At 51.1% G+C, this 22,475-nt stretch overlaps 10 protein-coding genes across 10 annotated transcripts; 6 read left to right on the top strand and 4 right to left on the bottom strand.

Annotated features, from left to right (window-relative positions):
* Positions 1-826: 826 nt before the first annotated feature.
* Positions 827-3,001, top strand: N7498_009648 (uncharacterized protein; the record flags this gene model as incomplete). Its single annotated transcript, XM_058456704.1, has 1 exon — positions 827-3,001. One exon carries the CDS (start codon positions 827-829, stop codon positions 2,999-3,001), a length of 2,175 nt encoding a protein of 724 aa, XP_058303603.1.
* Positions 3,002-3,175: 174 nt separating this feature from the next.
* N7498_009649 (mitochondrial 54S ribosomal protein mL60) lies at positions 3,176-3,885 on the bottom strand (the record flags this gene model as incomplete). The annotated part of the gene is made up of 3 exons (XM_058456705.1): positions 3,176-3,490; positions 3,551-3,780; positions 3,845-3,885. The coding sequence occupies 3 exons, from the start codon at positions 3,883-3,885 to the stop codon at positions 3,438-3,440; spliced, it is 324 nt and encodes a 107-aa protein (XP_058303604.1). The 3' UTR covers positions 3,176-3,437.
* Positions 3,886-4,318: 433 nt separating this feature from the next.
* Positions 4,319-5,648, top strand: N7498_009650 (tafazzin; the record flags this gene model as incomplete). Its single annotated transcript, XM_058456706.1, has 4 exons — positions 4,319-4,517; positions 4,582-4,600; positions 4,678-4,770; positions 4,835-5,648. 4 exons carry the CDS (start codon positions 4,319-4,321, stop codon positions 5,646-5,648), a joined length of 1,125 nt encoding a protein of 374 aa, XP_058303605.1.
* A 187-nt stretch (positions 5,649-5,835) lies between these two features.
* N7498_009651 (uncharacterized protein) lies at positions 5,836-7,440 on the top strand (the record flags this gene model as incomplete). The annotated part of the gene is made up of 1 exon (XM_058456707.1): positions 5,836-7,440. One exon carries the CDS (start codon positions 5,836-5,838, stop codon positions 7,438-7,440), a length of 1,605 nt encoding a protein of 534 aa, XP_058303606.1.
* A 173-nt stretch (positions 7,441-7,613) lies between these two features.
* On the bottom strand, positions 7,614-9,610 carry dbp9 (ATP-dependent DNA/RNA helicase; the record flags this gene model as incomplete). Its single annotated transcript, XM_058456708.1, has 4 exons — positions 7,614-8,694; positions 8,752-9,230; positions 9,290-9,366; positions 9,418-9,610. 4 exons carry the CDS (start codon positions 9,608-9,610, stop codon positions 7,614-7,616), a joined length of 1,830 nt encoding a protein of 609 aa, XP_058303607.1.
* Positions 9,611-11,078: 1,468 nt separating this feature from the next.
* Positions 11,079-12,169, top strand: N7498_009653 (RraA family protein; the record flags this gene model as incomplete). The annotated part of the gene is made up of 5 exons (XM_058456709.1): positions 11,079-11,135; positions 11,228-11,303; positions 11,436-11,785; positions 11,844-11,942; positions 12,002-12,169. The coding sequence occupies 5 exons, from the start codon at positions 11,079-11,081 to the stop codon at positions 12,167-12,169; spliced, it is 750 nt and encodes a 249-aa protein (XP_058303608.1).
* Positions 12,170-12,393: 224 nt separating this feature from the next.
* On the bottom strand, positions 12,394-13,776 carry N7498_009654 (3-ketoacyl-coA thiolase peroxisomal A precursor; the record flags this gene model as incomplete). Its single annotated transcript, XM_058456710.1, has 2 exons — positions 13,727-13,776; positions 12,394-13,643 (listed from the first exon to the last, which is right to left on the bottom strand). The coding sequence occupies exons 1-2, from the start codon at positions 13,734-13,736 to the stop codon at positions 12,394-12,396; spliced, it is 1,260 nt and encodes a 419-aa protein (XP_058303609.1). The 5' UTR covers positions 13,737-13,776.
* Positions 13,777-14,642: 866 nt separating this feature from the next.
* On the top strand, positions 14,643-16,706 carry N7498_009655 (uncharacterized protein; the record flags this gene model as incomplete). The annotated part of the gene is made up of 1 exon (XM_058456711.1): positions 14,643-16,706. One exon carries the CDS (start codon positions 14,643-14,645, stop codon positions 16,704-16,706), a length of 2,064 nt encoding a protein of 687 aa, XP_058303610.1.
* Positions 16,707-17,274: 568 nt separating this feature from the next.
* Positions 17,275-19,169, bottom strand: N7498_009656 (HC-toxin efflux carrier TOXA; the record flags this gene model as incomplete). The annotated part of the gene is made up of 4 exons (XM_058456712.1): positions 17,275-18,313; positions 18,375-18,449; positions 18,515-18,583; positions 18,655-19,169. The coding sequence occupies 4 exons, from the start codon at positions 19,167-19,169 to the stop codon at positions 17,275-17,277; spliced, it is 1,698 nt and encodes a 565-aa protein (XP_058303611.1).
* Positions 19,170-19,630: 461 nt separating this feature from the next.
* On the top strand, positions 19,631-21,474 carry N7498_009657 (cytochrome P450; the record flags this gene model as incomplete). The annotated part of the gene is made up of 4 exons (XM_058456713.1): positions 19,631-20,557; positions 20,617-20,750; positions 20,809-21,110; positions 21,176-21,474. The coding sequence occupies 4 exons, from the start codon at positions 19,631-19,633 to the stop codon at positions 21,472-21,474; spliced, it is 1,662 nt and encodes a 553-aa protein (XP_058303612.1).
* Positions 21,475-22,475: the final 1,001 nt, after the last annotated feature.

The following is a 22,475-nucleotide window of genomic DNA, read 5'->3' on the forward strand; positions in this document are numbered from 1 at the left end:
GGAAGCCGAGATCATGACGCTACGCCAACCGCCGTAAGCTTACCCTGCGGGACAAGCTGGGATTGGATCGCAAGACATGCACAGACGCTTAGTGCCTGGTAGAGCGGTAATGATGGGGAGAAAGAAGCAGAACTATGACTCGGTCGCCGAGTTGTTCCAGCTGGCGCGAACACCTGATGTGGAGGACTCAGCGCGCCACGGGCCACGAAGCTGCATGCGGAATGCTTGACGGAGAGAGCCTAAGCCAAATACGGTATTTCCATACAGTCGCTCCTAGTGCAGCAGGGCTGAGATTTTCAGCCAAATGACCGAGTGTTTTGTTTCCACACTTCCCCCAATAGGGTCGAAGGGAGACCCCGCATCTGACTGTATCTGGTGCATTTTGGTACATGAACCAGCCGCCAAAATGGAGCTGACCGCGAAAGTCGCCCCGATTTCTGTACCCAGAATCCATAGTGAGAGCTATCTGTCTGGATGATGTAGGTCTATCGCCCTCGGACATGCTAGGTGGCAGGATGCTTGTTGTTTCGGCATATTAGAGGCATTTCCGACTCGGAAAGTCGAGTCCGATTCCCAGCTTGTCCATACTTTGACCAGAACCTAGGATGAGGTCTAACGGGAGCATGCGAACCTTCCAAGGTTGGAATGGAAAATGAAGATGGCAGTACCAATGTAAATGATGCGGCAATCTCGAGGCGAGCGGCTTCCTCACGCGGCGCAGAACTCCAACTCCGCAAAATGGCTTCAAGCGCACACTCGTTCACGGGCAATGCACCCCGTCAATATGCTTACAATCGTTTAAAGAGAACCAGCTAAGCACCAGCAGATGGCGCCACTGAAACCTCGACAGAACCACTCGCTTACCCCATCGACTCCGCGTCTCCGCAAAGGCCCATCGGCCAAACCAGTTCCGGTGACAACATCCATCGATCCTAAGGTATTCGATGAGCTATTTGCCGGAGTGGTTATTATATTTTTTCTTGCTGTTGTCTTTTGGAAGACGGGCAAGTTCATACGATCCTTCAACCGACACAAGGTGCTAGCAGAAGGCAAAACGACCACGGCTCGATACGCAAGAACATGGTACGGCTGGGTGCCACTGGAGACTCACGAGAGGAACAAAGAGATTTTCACGCAAATTTTCGCATGGATTGGAGAATGGACGGCGTGGAAAACAACTCGGACCGATTACCGCTGGGTGTGGTGGGATCCTGACCAGAAGGCGTTGGAAGAACGACGTCGAAATCGAAGACTACTGGCATGGTTGCCCGAATGCTTCAAGAGCTATGATTTCCCTACTGCTGATGAGATATGGAACCCGAGACCGCCCACACAGTGTCATGGCGCTTTATCCGACGACCGACCTCAGTCTGTTCAACTCCCCGAGTCTCCGAGGACAGGTCGTATAGACGGCAGTCCACTTTCGCAGCAATGTTTTGCAGACAATGAAGACGCCGAGCAGCCATCCATATTTCCTTCCATTTCCAGTCTGCCCCCAAGGCTAGACACATGCACCCCTCATGAGCGCCGGGCGGCGCGGTTTTTATCCAACAAAAGACCTGTCAAGCAGCCATCGAAGATCTGCAACAAATTCCAGTCACCATCCAACTTGAGATCTGCCTCACAAACCTCAATGGAACTACTATCACAGTTATCTATAGACATGGATCGGGTCTCATGCCGGGACCCATCTTTTTCAGGACCAAGCAGCTTTCGAACAGCGAAATCTGACGATTGCTCCCAGTCGCACGAAACACCCAAGGTATCGATAGGGATGATTGACCTTAAACCTCATCAGCACCATAATTTGCGTAAATATCGAGTGTGGTCAACGCAGATGCAGGTGAAAACCAAGAGTCCAGGGCTACATGATCTGAGGGATTCATCCGGTCCGCCTGGGACCCCTATGACCAGCCTACTGGCCAGCTTTCTGTCGGAGCAGAGTGCCTGTGATGTTATTTCAAACCAGCCAATAAAACGGGGTCTCTTGAAGAATTCGATTGGCAGGTTATCCGTGGCATTCAACCGAGATCGTATTGCAAACCAAGCTCATCTTGCAGGTGAACAGCTTTCAACTTGGGGGAAGCCAAAGTACGACACCGCACCGACACGACCTCATTTTTCGATAAATACATCACCGAAGGGAGGGAAAAGATTGAATCATCCATGGCACTCATTGCGAGAGACAGAGCAGCCCTATCACACGAGGAATGCCCTTTGCGGCCTTTGGCCATTTGCAGAGAACATTGAGACAAGCCCTATCTTCGACGACGTGCCAAAGTCAGTCTTGAAAGGCGCTCAGATCCCTTCTGCGGAACTGAGTGATTGGGAAGTAAGGCTGATAGATGGCGTGGATCGAAAACTGGTATGGATATTCAACGAGTTTACTCCCGGCCAGAAGCCGTATCATTTTGCATGCCTTGCCAATCACTGGCTTAACCGCGAGACCTGGCTTGTGATTGATCCTATCTCGCGAGTCCCTCAAGACTCACGACGGCAATGGGGAGATCCTCGATTCAATGTCCCATATCCGGACCCATGTCTAGACCGTCGGCCGAAGTACCCGCTGGCTGTACACAAGCGAGCAAACACTCGACGCATCGACTCATGGCGTGCTGCAGTCAACAGGCAAAGAAGAGTGTCCGGGGTCCACGATATTCTCCATCCAGTGGAGCTTTATGAGGACTCGTGCGAAGAGCCACCAGACGGGAAAATCGACCCTGCAAGCTGGATCCTGCCAAAGCCTCCTCAGGGATTCGAACGGTCCACGAGGCAGAAGAACGCCTGGTATGAAGGAGGGGCAGGGTGGCAAGAGAAGCTCGAAGATTGGCAGCAAGTTCGCCGGGGCTACCGACTACATAAAGCTTTACACGAGGGCCGCGTGAATCGAAATTATGTGAAAGGACTGGCAGCCGATATTGGTCGACGTTGTCGCACGGTATCGTCCAAATTGATTCCGGAGATTCAACAGACACGACGACCTAGTCAGCCTATTCTCTGAACTCGTTTGAACCGGTCAGTGCAGTACACCGTGGCGGTTATCATCACCCTATGCTTTTCATGACATTGGAGGGTCCTTCGATATACCGATCACTTGTTGTGTCATATCCTTACCTACCACCTGCCTGTCATTTTCGTCCTATCCTTAGAAGCCCAAGGACACAAGTCACCGGAATACAAGTCATTTTGAATGTGGACTGAATTGTCTAAGCGCTGAACAATGAACATTGTAAGCCGTCGGCATCCTCCGGAGCGGCCGCGACGATTTTCTCAAGTACCAAAAAAACTCCGGAAATCCTTCCTATGTTTCAACTCGGACCAGCCTATTGAATAGAGCAAGCATGGTCAAGAGTCGCGTGTATAATACAGATGCCGAATTGAGTGTCATGCAGAGTATGCGTCGGCGAATGGTGAGAGGTGTGCAAAGAGTCGAGATCTTAGAAACCAGGGGGGTTCACACGCTGGCTGACACGAGTCCACTTGGGAAGTTCTGGAGACAGATTGATCAGTATTAAATCGAAAAAGCCACCTGGGCGAGAAATGGACATACTGTGAATGCTCTTCCGGTAGGACTTCTCCTTCTTATCGAAGAGAGTGTACTTGTCCTTGGGCAGCATCTCCTCCTCGCGGGGCATCTCGGCAAACCACCGGTTGACAGCTTTTGTGGTGTAGCCGTTGCGCTCCAGGGCAGCGCTGAGGGTATCGACGACACGGTCCACGGCGCGCAGGCGCTTGCGTTGTCGGGCCTTTTGGGGTGCGGAGAGGCGCCACGGGGTCTTCCTGTGGAACGAAAAGAAACGGTGTTAGCTCTCCAAGGGTCGATCACCCCGAGACGGGAACATACCAGAGAAGACCCGAGAACAGGGCGTTGGTGGGCTTGAACATGGCTGGATGTTGAGAGAAGCGGAGTGTTGCGGCGAGGAAAATCGTGCTTGAAGTCGGGATCCCAATTGGCCCGTGCGCGGCTCCAACTATAGATTCACTCTTCTGTTGCGCAAAACAAAAATGCAGCTTTACGTGAAAACTGGGGTATATCTGAGTAGAGTTTATTATCTGAGGTATCCAGGCAATCTGAAAATTCGTCAAATCCATAAAAGCCAGCATTTTAACATACCGGAGACACGCAGGATCAATATTTACATCTAGGCCAGTCACATGATCCCGAACGATAATTGTGTTCGCCGAAAGTTGCGACCTTTCCTCCTGCGCAATCATTCCTCCGCCTGGAAACGGGTCTTAAGACTGACGCCCCTGGCAATTTTTCCGTGAATTGGATTTCGTCTATGGACTGTTTATAGAGTCGCCTCCACCCAGCAACATGGACTCCGGCGCAACGGCGGACTCTCCGTCCTTCGCCTGGCGGGCGATGTCCAACACGACCATGTGGGGAGTGGCCGGACTATGTCGCGCATTTCTGTCTGTACTTTCCACCGCAGAGGTGCACGGCGGCGAGGCCTTCACGGCATTGTTGGACTCTCGGCAGGACCCGGCTCAAAGAACGAAGGGATTGATTACAGGTACTTACACTGGAACTTTTGAGCAGACCTGAACAGGACAGCTAATCAATCGGTGTCTTACTAGTGTCGAACCATATCAGCGTGTACGTACATTCGTGATCCTCGAACGGTGGATGATTTACAATCGGGAGTTGACGACTAATGAACTTCGGGCAATTAGTATGGACGATCCGTTAATATGGGGTTTGCTTCCCATGCGATTCTGGAACAAGAGGTGGTCGTTCGGAAGTTACGATATTTGTTACCAGGGGAGGTACGTTGGGATTGAAGCAGCGCCATAACTGGCCACCTATACTGACGAAAGTCGCGCTTTACAGGCCCCTTTCGTTCTTCTTCACCATGGGACAGGTACTCCCGACGCATCGCCGGGCGCACTCGTCATTTGGTGGCTTGGGTCAACCTGCAATCACCCAGGCCATCCGAATGCTCTCCAAAGGTCCCTTCCCCGTTGACCACCACCGCGCTGCACCGGAACTCCAACATTTCAGCCGTCAGAACGTCTGCATAGACCCATTTTCGGATCTACCTGTTGCATTCACAACAAATGGCGAAGATGCACACATGGCGCCCTCCGCATTTTCGTGCAACTCGTACTCGTGGGTTCACATCTTCCCCGAGGGCAAGATTCACCAGGCGCCACGAAAGACTATGCGCTACTTCAAGTGGGGAATTGCTCGACTTATCCTCGAAGCCAACGAGTGCCCGGATGTGGTTCCGATGTGGATTGAGGGCATCGATCAGGTCATGCACGAGAGCCGCGAGTTCCCTCGATTCCTCCCTCGCCCCGGAAAAAAAATTGATGTGACCTTTGGCTCAAAAGTCGACTCCGAAGCTGAATTTGGGGACTTTAGATCGCGCTGGCAGAAACTCAAAACCAAGGTTGAGGCGACCGATCCCCGATCTCGAGATCTGCCTGTAGGTGTCTTGAGTGACGAGCTGTTGAACAACGAAGAAGCGATTGAGCTCCGGAAAGAGGTTACCCTGAAGATTAGAAATCTTGTGCTGGATGTGCGACGCACACGCGGCCTCCCAGATGAGGATCCCAAGGAGGGCCTTGTTGAGACCTGGCTCGAGGAGGGCCCCAAGCGGGAAGGCCATATGAAGGACGGTTCCTGGGTCCGGGATATCTAATCCATGGACCCAAGATATCCGATTCAGCTTGTAAATTAATCATTGTACATAGTGTATAGATTTGACACGATAGAACTAGCCGCGAAGCCGCTTTATCACTATATTCTTCCTGAACGTGGGGGCGATAAAGATAAGGAGCCGCATCATCGCCACTTTCCTCCTCCAACTCTCGACCAAACGACCTCTCATGCCCAAAAAGCACAGAAGAGCGTTTGCCAAACCAGTCAGCACCCCTCATCATTCACTTGCATCTTCGAGTCGTCATCATGGCCAAGGTCAACGATCGGTCACTTCCGTCAATGATTTGATCAGCCACCTCCGGCGCACTCAAGTGACCAGCTCTCCCGAATACAATCCACAGGCCTCTTCGTCTACTCAACGATCTATTGATTCTCTACGCTCTGTTCACCCGTCTTTACGCAACCTCCTCGAGCTTCCCGAGACCGCGCCACCCCGCCCTCGCCCGAACGCACGCCGCACAGCAATCGGTGGCCGCCGTGTGCGCCTCACACCCGGACCTCCACCACCTGAAAGCTGGCTGGCAGGAAAAAGCAGTGCTTCCCAAGCATCGGAGGATACCGCTTATTATGAAAGCTTTGAAATACCTATATATCGCCTAGAAGGACTTCCTGGCACTGTGTTTCCGGGAGAGAAGAGTTTCAGCCATGCAGTCTTGAAATCTATGGTCTCGAACTGGGCTTGGCATCTGGAGTATGATGGGCCGTTTTTGTCTCAGATCCCAGCTCATATGAAGGAGCTTTTGCTTAGCTATGTGGCCGTCTATGCGAAGACCCCATCGATGTACCTGTGGTGCAAGCAGGGTCTGATGCGGGGATTGAAGCCGCTCTTCTTGGCCGAGCCTAGCGAAGGCGAAGATGGAGATGAATCTGTCAATACCGATGCTGGAATAGTCCGCTTGGATCTCAGTTGCGCTCTGGGACGTTGGATTTCCCTGAAGCAAATCACAAATGACCTTGTTTACTCTGCGAAATCAGTGACGCTGGCGTCACAGCGCGATGCGGAGGAGGTTATTCCGACTTCTTGGGAAGACGAGTTGCACTCCGAAGAGACAACTTCTACAGCTACTACAAGTTCCCGAACTATTTCTGTTCCCAAAGCCCTTGATCAACCACGGTTCAAAAATCTCCGCTATCTATCTTTCGCGCACCCAGACCCAAATTCTGCAAAATGGGATGCTCTCATCCATCTTCTTTCGCGCCTACCCACAATCACCCACTTGTCCTTGGCTCACTGGCCTATTCCATGTCGCGCATCTACTATTTCTTGCTCCCGTGGATCGAACAGTGAACCCCACGGCAATGATGTTATGGCCGAGGCAGCCGCGATTCTACGCCAGCTCTCCCGCACCACTTACTGCCTGAAATGGCTCGACATGGAAGGCTGTAGTGAATGGATAGAGGCTTTAACATTCCGAGGCACCGACCCAAACGGTCGTGCGTACCGCAGTGGAGAATCCGGCCCTGAATGGAACGGGTCTTGGAGAGACATTGAGTGGATTGGTCTAGGACCAGGATTCAAGATTCCCACTGACTCAGTGGACGACCAGCTTCATTCCGGCGACCTTGCCCCTGATGTCTCTCGGGGCGAGGAAGGTGATCAAATACAGAAAAATCTCAGAAGGGCACGTGAAAACTGGAATATGAAGTTCAATGCGGGTTACAAGACTTACCGCGGCCTATTGGCGATTAGGAAAGAAGGTCGGGGAAAGTGGATTTATACTGATGTTGATAGAGAGACTCGCGCCATTTCCAGGCCATCCCGGCCGTTTTGATTGACACGCCGAGGATAACTGTCTGTATAATCTACTACGTACAAAGACTAGTATGTGTCCATTCCTCGGACTTACAAAAGGAAGTACTATTTAGATGCGCCAGAAATTCATTCCTTTTTAGTTCCAAAACTGTACAATGGTATCATATCCTGATCTTCCATCTCCAATGTAAATTACTTCCGGACCCGGTTAAATGTCTTCAAAGGATCAACCTTGCCAGCCTTCTTTCCCTTTCCACGACCACGGTTGCGGTCCCTAGCCTTCCGAATACGGTTCACATTCGTCTTCGAGAACCCAACGTAGCCCACATCCTCCTTCGAGATACCCTTGCGGCCCTTCGCTGGCATCAGATAGTCAGGTACGTGCTTCAGATGCGGCTGCACACGCGCAGCGCGTAGTTCTCCATCGTGACGCAGCTGGCGCAGCTCGTCCGGGTTATCCTCGAAATGGCGCTTGAGCTTTTCGCTCTTGATCAGCTCCTGGCGAATCTCGCGGGCACGAGCTTCCTGCACAGCGAGACGGGTGACGGCGCGCAGGGCATCGGTCATACGGTAGCGGAAGGCATCGACCTGCGACATCTCGAAATGGTAGGGCTTGACTTCGTGGCCGAGCTTGCCCTGACGCTTCACGATCTTCGCGAGGCGGGTCTCGTCATGTTTGCCACTGGGGACGGAAGTGGGCTTGTGCTTGCCGTACTGGTCGGCAGGGACGACAAACGAGAGAGCCATGCCGGCTTTGCCGGCGCGGCCGGTACGTCCGATGCGGTGGGTATATGATTTCGAGGTGCTGGGGAGGTCGAAGTTGAGAACACAGGCGACGTTCTGGAAGTCGATGCCGCGCGAAATGCCGTAGTCCTTTTCTTTGCCGCTCATCTTGCGTCGCTTGGACTTTTGCTTTCCACTTGATTCCTCGGGCTCGTCTTCATCCTCGCTAGAGCCAACCTCCTCCTTATCCTCTGTATCCTCCTTGGCCTCACGAGACTTCTTAGACGACTTGGCCACTCCCATGACTTCTTGGTCATCCGCCGCAATGATAATGTCGTAGACACCCTTGTTGAATTCCTCGACGACGTGCAACCGGGAGTTGATAGGAAGTTCCGAGTTCAAAACACAGCTCTTGATGCCAAATTGTTCCAAGAAAAGCTTTACGCGGTAACAGCGGTCAACATCGCCGACAAAAATGATGACCTTTCCTTTCACCAGTTGTAGCTTGAAGATGACATATGTGAGAAGGAATTTTTCGTCTTCGGCACACCTGTTGTAAATTTATTAGCATCGACAATAATGGCAAATGATGTAAGAGTGAACTCACTTGACCACAAACTGGCTGACACCAGCACCCTTCTCTTCCTTATCTTCCAGCTTCAGAACCACCGGGTTACGGCAGAACAGGCTCTTCAAAGTGTCCACCTCGGAAGTGAGCGTAGCACTCATGAGGAAAGTCTGCACGCCACGAGGGATGGCCTTCGAGAGGGCATTGATATCCTCATCGTATCCATAGGACAGAACCAAATCAGCCTCATCAATCACAAGGTATGTGAGCTTCTCCAGTGACAAAGCCGAGTTATTGACATTGGCGAGGACACGAGTCGGGGTGGAAACAATGAGATCCGGGAAATCGGCGAGCATTGTCCGCTGCACGGCGTCGGACACCTTTTGTGTGAGGTTGACGGACCGGACATCCTTTCCGCAGAACTGAGTGAACGAGGTTACGACTTTTTGGACCTGCTCCGCAAGTTCGCGAGTTGGGACGAGGATAAGGCCGGTGGTGGCTTTCAAGGAAGGATCGGCCTAGTTGATGAGCTTATCAGCAAATTTTCCGGTTGCTGATGAGGCCCGATAAGACTTACAGATTTTTGTTGGATGATGGCCTGCAGGACTGGCAGGACGTAGGCAGCGGTCTTTCCAGACCCAGTCTTTGCGCGGGCTGTTTCTGTCAGCGAGCTGTACATGTGAGGTGTCTTGGGGGATAGCTTACCCAGAATATCCTTGCCCTCAAGAGCCAGCGGAATAGCCTTCGCCTGCACGGGAGTAGGCTTGGTGAACTTTTCTTTAATCAGGGCCTGACGCAGGCGCGGGTCGAGGTTGAGAGTCTCGAAGTCGGCATCCTGCTCCTCGGTGCCCTTGGGCTCCGGGGACGGAACATCATTGGCATCCAGTTTGCGTTTCATATTTGCTGTGTTGCTGTAATCTGAAGGCGAAAGAATGATTTAGGAAATCTCGGCGGGCGGTGAGATTTTTTTTGGGCGGTGACCGATTCTACGGTGCTGACTGATCACATAGATCACTGATGTGGAAAAGCCAAAATAACTTGCACACGACATCAATCGTTAAAATAATGACAAAAACCCCATATCCCTTGGTCATAAGCCCACGTTCGTCCACCGGAAAATCAAATAGACCAATTATGATGATGTGGAAACCGCGACCTGAAGAGAAATGACATATATCGGGACTACGTCCAGTAATGTCGAACTTGCCGACTTAGCGATCAAACTCTTGCTTGACATAGGCACTTGATCGAGCCGCTAATCCATCCGTAACTGTAGCCAATGGCAAGACCTTCACGTTGTGCCCCTTTTTGTATACTCTTTTTTGCCAAAAATTGAGCCGGACATGGGATCCATTTTCTGGTCAGGCGTTGCCAGTTCGATCTTCACTATATCTTTGGTTGTTTTCGACTCGCTTCTCTTTATCGTGACTGGTAACTGCCAGTACACGGCGGTATGCTTGCTGCAATCCAGAACCACCTTTGCAACACCCGATCCGCTTACGTTTTGATGGGGCTATTTATCGTTGGCAACCGTTTCAGAGCATGTTTCGGTGGAATGACTTCTATGCACTATGAGCAGCCTGTTTGCTCTTTGTTTACAACCATGTATCAAATGCTGCTATATATCGGCTCTCGATATTTGCCCTTGGTGTAAGTCGGGGAAGCCCGGCATTTTCACGCCATAGCATGGCAAAGATCTATTATCAGTTAGTAAATATGGAACTCGTTGTAGGATACCGGGTCACAGTTTGTTGATCTTGGACGAATAGCGAAGCAGAGGTTGGGTGGGATGAAGTCCTCTGGGCTGGTTCACCAGAAGTTTTGCGCTTTTTCTATCTTTGTTTTTTGCCTCAGACAGATAATATGACTTTACAGAGTGTGGACTTTATTTACTGCCAGATATCATGTTATATGTGGGGGGCTATTATTAGGTTGGGCAAGCCGTTTGAAGCTGTTGCCTGCTTCTCGCGGGTATTTGCTTAAGATACTTTGGCGTCCAAGGGCATCCTTGAACGGTGGAAGACGGGAAATAAAATATTAGAAGATTCGGATTCAAATCCATTATAATACTCACTATTTTTATTTTTTTTTGTGCTTTCTTCTTTATTACGAGATATATGACCCAACTCGTGGTCCGAAATCTCCCTCACTCCATACCGCGATATCCTCGGATGTGGGCCGATGATGTCGATTTCCGAGACCCGGACAAACGGGCATGTGCTTGACCGGACCGGCAGTTGCAATAACCTTCCCGTTCGTGTCTTGCCCCTAACTTCTCTTCTGCATATTTGACTGTACATCATTCTTGCATCTCGACCCCGAAATCCATCGGTATAAATCAAGGCACCTCGGACCCGTACCCCGCAATGGCGTCTCTTAATGAACAGCTTTCCACGTTGGTTGAGAACTACACAGCTTGCGATGTAAGTGACCTGCAATGGACTCTCCATAAAAATTACTATTCAGCTGAATGTCAATACTCTTCTCATGGTTATTAACATACTCTACTCCGCAGGTATCAGATGCTCTCTTGAAGCTACAGAAAGTGCCGGAAGGCAGTGCACCCCGAGCCGGCTACCTGGCTGATTTGAGTAAGATAACCTAGGGGTCTTTGGGATGCCCCAGTTGAGCTCTTTACAATCAATACCACGAGGCACACCTTGTCTTTTCATGCCAGCGCATTGCAATAGAGCAATAGTGCACCTACTGATCTGACTGACCAGCCCCCTTCTCCCCGCAAGTCGGAAGAAACGACACTGCGCGAAAAGTCGCGGCACCAGCAACGACGTTCAAGTTCTTGCCGAAGAGCGCCAGTCCGCCGTCAATCGCCACGGAGAATCCCGAAAAACACGGGTTCCCGCCGGGCAAGCACTGGGTTGACTATGCAGGAGACTTTGCCGCGGAGGATCCGTCCAAGGCGGGCTCGATTATCGTCATTGAGCAGCCGGGTGATCAGTACTGCGCTGTAACGGGTGGGATCATGGCGACGCGCATGAAGGTTCTTGGTATCAAGGCTGCCGTCGTGGGTGGTCGAGTGCGTGACTTGAGAGAATTGCAGGCGACCGAACTTCCGGTGAGTTTATTTACCCGATATTTGATATTCCGACATTTTGACTAATTCTTGTCGCTAGATCTGGGCTCGGGCCACTTCGACTGTAGGTACAGGTGCCGAAGCGAAAGCGGGTGTGCGGAATGTTCCTATTTCCATTGGAGGTGTGACGGTTGATGCAGTAAGTGTGAACACTTCGTCAACATTATTGGTGAGCTTGAACTAAACGGCTACATTTAGGGAGATATTGTTTTTTGTGATCCCATGGAAGGGGTGGTTGTCATTCCTCGCGACTTGCTTGGCCCCGTTCTCGAGCTCATGCCGAAGTTAATCAGTATGGATGACCAGGCAAAGGAAGCCGTAGAGCAAGGAATGACTGTCACAGATGCATTCAAGAAGTTTCGGTGATAGACGGACTGTTTTACTAGTCTCCTAGTTGGCACATACATTCACAACTCTAAGCCTTACAAAGTAGACAATACTGTTTTAAAGAGCAATGAGCAATCTTGAAGTGAAAAATGTACATGAAATTCAATCTCGTGGTATCTTCGAAGGTAGTCAATACATCAAAGAATTTGTGGATCTAAAAATCCAAATCGCTGTGCAGTGTAAAATGAAAGACGGGTCCGCATTTACTCGGCAACCCAGACGGCAGCCATACCCATACCAGTGCCAACACACATGCTAGTGACACCGATCTTTTTGTTGGTGCGCTTGAGCTCGGTCAGAAGCGTGCTCACCTGGCGAGAGCCTGTGCAGCCAAGAGGGTGACCGAAGGCGATAGCACCACCCTTGGGGTTGACCTTCTCTTGGGGCAGACCAAGCTCGTTGACACACCACACGCACTGGGAGGCAAAGGCCTCGTTGATCTCGTAGATGTCGACATCATCCTTGGTGATGCCGGCCTTCTCAAGAGCAACGGGGATGGCCTTCCAGGGGCCGATACCCATGAGCAGGGGCTTGACACCGACAATGCTGGCGGAAACGTACTTGCCAATGACCTTCTGGCCCAGGCGCTCGGCAGTGGAGCGCTTCATGAGCAGGACGGCGGCGGCACCGTCGGAGATCTGAGAGGCGTTACCGGCGTGGATGGAGCCGTCCTTGGCGAAGGCCGGGCGGATCTTGCCGAGGGACTCGGCGGTGATACCGTCACGGATACCGTCATCGGCCTTGACGGTGATGGTCTTCTCCTCGCCGGACTTGGGGTCGGTCCACTTGACCTCGAGGGGAGCAATCTCCTCGTCGAAGAGGCCGGCCTTCTGGGCCTTGAGGGCCTTCTGGTAGGAGGCAGCGGCGAAAGCATCCTGAGAGCTACGGGGGATGCCGCGGTCCTTGGCCATGTTCTCGGACAGGACACCCATGGGGACCTTGCAGTTGGCGGACTCGGGGTGATTCTCAAGGAGCTCAGAGAACTCGGTGACGGCACCGGGGCCGTACTGAGAAGACATGCTCTCAACACCAGCACCGATACCAACATCGATCATGCCAGACTGCAGAGCATTGGCAATGTCAACGATGGCCTGCAGACCGCTAGAACACTGACGGTTCAGAGCCTTGACAGCGGTAGTCTCGGGGAAGCCAGCGACGAGGGCAGCGGCACGGAACTCAGTAGCACCACCACCGGGCGGCAGGACGGAACCGACGGCAACATCCTCAACGACGTTGGGGTCGATGCCGCTCTTGTTGATCACGGCCTTGAAGACACCGGCGAGCAAGTCAGCAGCAGCGGTGTCCTTGAAGCCACCCTTGCCACCCTTGGTCAGGGCAGTCCGCAGAGCACACGTCACGACAATATCATCGGGGTGTTTCTCGGTGATGGAGGCAGCTCCCTTCTTGCCGGCGGGGCCGAAGTGGGAGGAAACCTGGTTCAGGCGTTGCTGAGCTGGAGATGACAGTTAGCTCACACATTCCAACAAAGCCGTACGCTGCATGTGGCAGCTGTTCTAAAGCAGCACGAGTACTTACCTGAAGACATGACGTCAATGTGAGATAGATAAACCTGGGGATATGTTGGGGAAGGAGGGGAAGGAGGGATAGAAGCACAAGACGAAATGAAGAACACAAATCGCGATTTAGGGAGAAAGACGCTCTTATAAAGCAAGCCCGTGGATCCGGTTGTATTTCCCTTGTCGCAGGGTCGGCCGTTGCTCACACCTTAACAAAGTGCCGAGGTCCATCGCAACATCGTTGATCCGGCCCCAGTCACGGGATCACCGACGCCCGCCGCATGTGAAACATGTGAAACGCGCAACTTTTCTCGGTTCCTCACGTCATGCTGGTCGTCTTGTACCGATCGGGGCCTTGCCCGAGCAAGATCGTCTCGGCACCTTCGCGCCACGGTCTGAATGTGATCGCTCAAGGCGCTCCGAGCTACATTCTCTACATTCTCGGGGCCCCTGATTGTGGAGACCCCGGGACCCCGGTGTCTTGCACGACCCGTGGACCTTTATTATGAGCCATTATTACCACGGTTGTCCTTGACATGTGTTTATGCTATACCTTAGATCTCATACTTTTCCTAATAATGCAATTCTTTTCTTCCCACATCTTTGATCTGATAATTGTCGACCGCACTAACTAGCGCCGGCCTGAAACAATGCCTTTACTTCAGCGCTACGGGCCGTCTTGCCGCTCACTGACTTAGATTAGAAGTGCAGAAGTACTGCTCTGAAACCAGAATAGCATCATTCATTCGATAATGTTGTCCGATACTTTTCTGCAGGATACGGCGCCAACAACGGCGCCAACATCAGCGCCTGCTCTTACGCCGCGGGCCTGTGTTGTCCCGAGCTGAACTGCTGTATTTAAGAATGACGCCCTCCTCGCGATCTTTTGAACTGGGCAGCGATCGTTATCCTGGCTTCGGGCTTTTCAAGATATCATGTCCAACTCGGTTGACGTCCAGTTCGATGTGAGCAACCTGACACTATTGGGTTTGGGATCCTTCACGACAGTGCTCGGTGCACTCTCCGCAGACGATGTGCAACCTACGGCCATGATCCAGCTGGAAAAGCTGGGTGCTTCATTTCCTATCAGCGGACCGCTCAGGGCACAGATCCCCGATCACCTCCAGCGATGCAGAAGTCGACGTTTGGAACGCCTCGGTGTGACCATCGGCTGGAAGAAGGGTGATGCTGCTTCTCTGATGTCCCACTCGTCTGGTGGACAAGCCGTTGCGCTGTTGGCAACATGTCTCGAGAATGTGTACGGCGACGATTCCACGGCGACCATCTTCTACAAACTTTCCAAAATCTTGCTACCGAACTCCGCCCACCTCAGCAGTCCTAAGCAGTTGCAACGAGCCACTGTGATCCTTTCTCAAAAGCTAGGAGTTATTGGATTTGGGACCATTCTTGCTAAGGAGGTGTGTCGTATACACGAGGCTTATGGATACTTTCCCCAGAAAGCACCGCCGAGCCTTTTGTCAACGTTGAGCCAGGACGGAATGGTTGATATCTTGTCCAAATTCTCCCGAGCTATACGAGAAGACAAATGCATTGTTCGTGTACGAGGTTGCGCCAGTATAGCATACATTACAGCACTTGCTGTGACTGTATTCTCCGATGATTGTATTGTCACAGTCGAAAACTTGATCATTCATCAAGGATCCCGGTCTTCCTCTATTACCATCGAAATCACGGATTCTCTCGGGCACAAGGCGCTTCAAGTGCAACTTATGGGGAAGATTGAATCACTTTTTGATATACCCGTAAGGCCTACTCAGCCTTCGCGTACGTTGAAATTCTCTCGAGAAGCTCCTTTCGCTGCATACATGCAACTCTATCTGCAAGAATGGGGACTTATTTGTTCGCCATCTGCCCTCATAGCAATGGGTGTCTGTATCCTCTCCCTCTCAGACTTGATTTTCATATCCTTGGGTGAGCGCTCCGGAACGCGGTCACATGTTTCAACCAATCTCTTCGGCTTGCTTTTTGGTGAGCGTTCCCGGTCTACTCTTCACCAACGCTGTGAGACTGCACTGGGAGTTTCATTGCCCTTCAAATGGCCGTCTTTTTCGGAAACATTGCTGCAGCTGAAAAAGTCTCTCGCAAAGTCAAACCAAGTAAAGAACTTCGCATCACTTGTCGACAATACAAACTTCCACGGTGACCCATCAGATGCACTTCTTCGTATTATAGATGAAGGAGTTGCAAGCATGGCAGTACTTCCTCACGAGGGATCTATCTGGCAAGCCCATTCTGATCGCGAGATCTGGTATCCCTCTGATGCGGTTCAAAACCGGGGCGTCAAACAGGTTACATTGACCCCAAGAGAAGTTTTGTACAAGTTATTCTCTTGGGATGATATGAATTTGGTCGTCAAATCACAAGGCACAACAACCCTTGTTCCATCCAGTATCCTGCACCTCGGCAGTAATTTGAACGACCTGAACGATAACCGTGGTCTTGAGCTTATGGACGGGCTTGTCTATCATGAGAATCGATACCACAGCCGAGTTTTTGCCGAGATCGATTACAATCTCTGGACACAACAATCTAATCAATCTTGTTCGAAGATGACACCAGTGGACGTTGTCTATCCAACCAAGGATGGTGTTCACTCGGGCCTCTCATTGGCAATTTTAGAGCATATTCAAGGATTGGCATTAGAATGTTCTGTGACTGTCGGGGGAGAGAAGAAATCTATCAATCTTCGAGAACGGGTGGATCAACTCTTTGGACTTCTCGATGCTTACCCTTGCAAGCATTCAAGAAAGGCCCCTCTGAGGAAAGAATACGTGGGTAAAGTACAGACCAATTCAGTTCTGACAGCCGATGGACGATCCGGTGATCACATTTCAATCGTGCAGACAGCTGGAAATCCAACTGCGCAGTTCTTGTCCTTGACGAAATGGGAATCTGCAATCCTCTGCAGCAGGTGTTGTCTGAACTGTGCATACGAGCAAGCTCGGGAGAAGGAGATTCATAAGATCATTGTCGCGTGAGTGGCAGTAACGAGGGAACAATGTACTACAGGAGCTTATCAGCGATTAGTATAACTTTCACTTTTTGAAATTCTTGTGAAGAGATTATAATTCAAATTTGTTACACGTAACGTCGCTACACTCAATCCTTTTTGCCTTGACTTTACGTACTGACATGCCCACCCAGGTATGGGATGGGACCAGAAGAGATCGGCAAAATAGGGAACGGTATGCAACTAAGTAAAGAACTCCTTACGGAAGTGAATTAGATCAAATTATTGAAACAAATTGCGTTCATAGGATGATGATAAAGGAATTATAGGAAGGAACTCTCTCGATCTGACTACTGCCCCTCACCGCTTTTATCAGAGCGATGAGGGTTCTATCTGTTAGAATCACCTATCTAGATACCCATACTTTTATCTACCACATCCCTATTAACAAGGAATTACAGTTGAAGCAGTCCTAAATCCTTTATTAAATCCTTATTAAATCCTTCCTTGTATACCATACTCTCCCTCCGCGAGAGCCGCTAACTCACGAGATTCTTTCTGCACAGGCAGATCGCATCTTCTGGGTAGGGTGCGCTTCAAGCCATTTTCACCTTCTCCCACCGCATCAAAAGCCCCGACACGAGTATTGCCGCCGCTGCAACGGCTGATAAGATGTAGATTTTCGCGAGGGTGCTGGCGATGGCATCCGATGCGATGGCGCGCACCTCCGGGGTGCTTTCGTTGATAATGGGCGAGTATCCGCCGCCCAGGGCCTCGTGGATTTGGGCGGAGGTATAGCCCCTCCCGCCGAGGGCGCTCTGCATAGTGTTGAAACCGACATTGTGAAACACGGACCCTGCTATCGCTAATGATAGGGCGGCGCCGCCCAGTTGCGCCACGTTGATGAAGCTGAGGACCGAGGATGCCTTTTCCATTGGAGCCTTGACAAGAGCGATTGCGTAGGCGGCTTGGAAGGTCAGACCACACCCGAACCCTGCCAGGACCTCAAATCCATAGATATCCCTTGTAGGTGTTGTAGGGTCGATTCGCGCTAGGAGCGCACCCCCGACCAAGGCAATTACGCCAGAAGCGGTGTACCAAGCGGCGTAAAGGTTGTATTTCGGTAAAAGAGCACCAGAGAGCATAGTGGCAAATATTATCAGACACACAAAGGGCAGAAGCCGAACCGCGACCTCCATAGGGTTAATTCCGGCGGTGAATTGGAAATAGAGAGGCAGATAGTAGATGTCGACGTTCAAGATGGCGCTGGTGCCCGCAGTCCCGATAAACAACAGGACGAGCGACCGGCTTTTGAGGCACCACACGGGAAAGATGCGATCTTCCTTCGTCGTCAAGAACGCGGTCCATTGTTGCAGCGCAAAAGCCAGGACGACAACACCCGTCATGACCCAGAGGGTGATGACGGTGGCCGAGTTCCACTCCCACTGAGAGCCGCTGAGCGTACACGAAGTGACGAAGAGGGAAAACGTGGCGGCATTGAGCAAGGCGCCCAGCCAGTCCAGGTTCTTGATGCGCGGAAGTATTGGCTCGTGGCGATGTGCGCCGTAGCGCGGAAACCAGAGGATGTAGATCGGGGCAGTGACGGCCCCGATAACGAGGTTGATATAAAAGGCCCTTGAGTTTATTATTAGTTGAAGATGAAGATAGAAGAAACATTTCTTTTATCAGCACTCACCATCGCCAAGTTGCTTTACTCTGAGCAAATGCACCACCGATGACGGGTCCAAGGATAGCGCCTAGGCCCCAGAATCTAATTACGCTTGTCAGTTTCAAATAGTTCCGCCTTCAAAGGCTTAGTCAATGGGAGAGACGTACGTGCCGATTAAAGCAGTGTAGAATGGTCGTTTAGCTGGAGTCACAAACATCGAGATGTAGTTCACACCTCTTTTCTCGATGGTCAGCCTTCGACTTGTCGCCAGTGGCATTGTCATTTAGGAGGTGGAAGATGCACTTACCCAAGATAGATACCAGAGCCGCCTATTCCTGCCACAACTCGACCGACAGCCATGGCACTCATATTGGGAGCTGAACCGCAGATGGCACTGCCGACCTCAAAGGTGAGGATACTACCCAAGTACAGCCATTTGACCTCGATCTTGTTGTACAGCGAGCCGAACAGCGAGATGGTGGCCACAGAGCCGAGCATAAATCCAGTGCCGATCCATGGCAGCAGGTTCAGGTTGCCGAGGGAAGCCAAAACGGGGCCCTGCACGGAGGCGGAGATAGTCGAATCCAACCCGTATAGGAAAGCAGTTGAGTACAGCCCAACGCAGACGCTGAACCAACGAAGATTGCTCATTTGTTCGACTGCTTTGACGGCAGCTGCCTCGTGCTCTGGCGTGGCCGAGCCAGCGGTGTCGGTGTCGGTAAGGAGCTCGGTAAAGGGCGATTGACCGTCAGTGGCTGGTGGCTGCTTTTCAGGGACATGTCGCGAAGAAAGCTCGCTGCCAGACTCGAGATCTGAGCCCATCGTGGCGTGCGTGCAACAGCAAGACACAGAACTGATGATTGTGGGAGATTGAGACGATTACAAGGTACCAAACGAGCGGATGGGAGCAGGAGGCTAAGGAACGGGCTCCTTGCGGAAGTGACAAGATGGGGCGAGCAGTGCAACATTGTGTGCCTGAAACTATTATAGTGGTCAAATCGGGCGTTGCGCCGCTTGCTTTAGGCGTAGCGTGGGTCCTTCGGCCTCTTTCAAATTGGGTGTTTCGCCGCTCTCTTTCCGGACCCGTTAGGTATTTGTCCGACCTGCCAATCGTTTCACCATGAGCGCCAGAACAGTGGTGCCAGTTAAGATGGCATTTAATCTACTTGATATTGGGATCGGAATCGTTTCTTCTGCAAGGCTTTGAGACGAAATTGAGACTCGATATTAACTCGGAGTCAGTGTGCGATAGAGATAGACATCGTCTTTCACAGTCGCCTATCATGTCTCCCTACATGGAGTACATCATGCATCCAGACATACACCTGCTCACTTTCATCGCTGGTGCTCTCAGCTATGTTACATATTTCTTTCATGGAGAGCATCACATGTATGGCTTCGCTTACATCCAAGCTCACACCGTCCTGTTTGCAATTTCGACCTTTCTGCTGTATCGACTGGGGTCACCGCTGGTAGAGGCCTTGTTGCAGACACTCGTGTATGATGGGTGTTTTCTGGCCGGTTTATTTGGCACCCTTCTCGCGTATCGCGCTTTTCTGAACCCGCTCAACGCCTTCCCTGGACCTTTCATCGCCCGCATCGCCACGTTTTGGATCTCGTTTCGCATCAAGAGACTACGAATGTATAAGGCCTTTGAGGAGCTGCACCAAAAATACGGCTACTTTGTGCGTGTTGGCAGCCAGGAGATATCGATTACGCACCCGGATGCCGTGGTAGATATCTTCGGGGCCGATTCAGTGTGTCAAAAGAGCACATGGTACGATATCAGCAAACCACAAGACTCAGTACTTCTTCGCCGGACATTTGCAAAGCACTCCGAACGGCGAGCCATTTGGACTAAAGCCTTCTCTGTCAAGGCAGTCAGGGGCTACGAGACTCGATTCCATCCATACAGAGCCAATATGCTTTCCCAACTCGATGATCACGCCGGACAACCTGTAAATATAACCCACTGGCTGGGGTTATATTCCTGGGACTCTATGAGCGACCTATCATTTGGACATTCGTTCGGCTTGCTAGATTCGAAGGACCATCATTGGGCAATGAAGGTCCTCGACAAAGGGATGAGTATCATTGGTCGTCATCTGCCAATGTGGTTTGTCCGTCTTGGGAGCTCGGCTCCCGGCGGTAACAAGGACCTGAAGGCTATGTTCAAATATTGCCACGAGCAAATGCTTCTAAGATATAATGTCTGTGCTCCTCGTTCAGTTAGACGTTATGAATTTGAAATCTAACCAGCGTCAAACAGGCCAAGACTGAGCCCAAGGTGCCGGACGTGATGAGTACCCTCTTTGTGCCATATAAGAAAGGGGTTCTGCCTTTCGATGATACCGCGGAACAACTCCTGGCTGGAGAATCACACCTACTTGTCAACGCTGGAAGGTAAGGCGCAGAAGACATAAAATATTTTACAAAGCAATTTACTAAACACGCCATTTAGCGATACTTCGAGAATCACCATGATTTGCACCTTGTTCGTGCTTGCTCAACAACCTGAGCTCGCCAACAGGCTCCGGAAAGCATTGGAACCCCATGTTCCCCAAAATCCCGACGAGATGCTGATGGATGACCAAATCATGAACATTGACCTTCTGAATGGTATTGTTCAAGAAGCTCTTCGCCTGTACCCACCCAGTCCTAGCCATCCGACCCGGGTGACTCCTCCCGAGGGCACTATGATCGCTGGTCGATTTATCCCGGGCAACACGCAAGTGATGGCCCCTCAGTACGTCATCGGACGAGGTAAGTAGTTTCTTCTATCTCAAACTATCTGCTTTGGTATATATCGTTTGACACAATTATCACAGACGATCGCATCTTTCCCCGGGCGACTGAGTTCATCCCTGAACGCTGGTACAGCCTCCCGGAGCTGGTCACAGACAAGAACGCCATTGCGCCGTTCTCACTGGGGCCCATGAACTGTGTCGGAAAGCGTCTTGCGTTAGCCAACATTCGAGTTACTGTGGCGTCGTTCGTCATGCGCTACAACCTCAGCTTCCCCCCGAACCAAGCCGACCCAGAAGGCGTTTTCGAAGATGGCTTGTATGAGCATTTCAGTTTGCAATCTGGCCCCTTGATGTTGTGCTTGGAGAAGCGACACAAGTAAGCGACTAGGAAGTCAACTCTTGAAACCCGAGTTCAAATGGAGGTGCGATGGTTGGTAGTTATGACAGGTTGGGTAGCTCATGGCCTGGTTACCAATTTGATGCAAATGGCTATAGACCCAGTCTTCTAGTTGCATGATACGGTACAATGCAAACAAGCTCAGTAGTGGTCATTTAAATATATAGCAAATTCTATACTGCCTTGAAGCCAGATACATATTGATTGTCGATAAGCATAGTACGCCTCTGTACCATCATTACCAGCACTGCTCTGAAGCGCTTCAACGCCGCCCGGGTGGTCCGAGCTGAAGTTGGTGAGATAGTACACTAGGAAAGCTCGCCAGCTGTGCACCCAGGATATCAGGCTGTGGAAAAGCATTGGCGTACCACAGCCATGAACCGCTATCCATACCGAGTCTAGAGTCCCATGGTCGGCTAACTGTTCAAGTGTGATGATACTTCGCTTTTCTGAGTAGTTGTGGACGCCATCGCCATTCTGTTATGGAGCGACAGAAAGATCTTCGACAATAGCTTTGTAAAGGCAACATCTATTCGGTGCTTCAATGTTGTTCATCTGTCTTGGGCTGCAGGTGTGGTGGAGGTAAGCAGGCTGCGCTTACTAACGGCCGGCTTCCCAAAACGATCTTTTGCCGTGGTTCCAAAAGGGTAATCTGTAGTGGATGGAATCGCTACAGATATTCAGCCTAGCCCAAAACGTGTAAAAACCAAGACTATTTGAATGGTATATCTATGGTAATATTTACTAACGTGTACCTTTCAAGTGCTCTGAAATTCAGCCAAAACCTAGCAGAAACAAGCTGTTGTCGTCAAAGCAGTATGTTGCTTAGGACTATTCGCACGGTATCAAACGCACCGGCTTTGTTGATTAGCGATAATCCAGGAGGCTATAAAATTGCTTTGGGTAAGGCGCTTGGTACATTGGGATGCTTGGGTGACGCTGAGCCGGCGCATGGGCATCGCGAATCCGGCCGAGTCTGATTGG

Source organism: Penicillium cinerascens (genome assembly GCF_028974065.1).
Source record: "Penicillium cinerascens strain IBT 15544 chromosome Unknown scaffold_4_segment0_segment1, whole genome shotgun sequence".
Taxonomy (NCBI): Eukaryota; Fungi; Ascomycota; class Eurotiomycetes; order Eurotiales; family Aspergillaceae; genus Penicillium; species Penicillium cinerascens.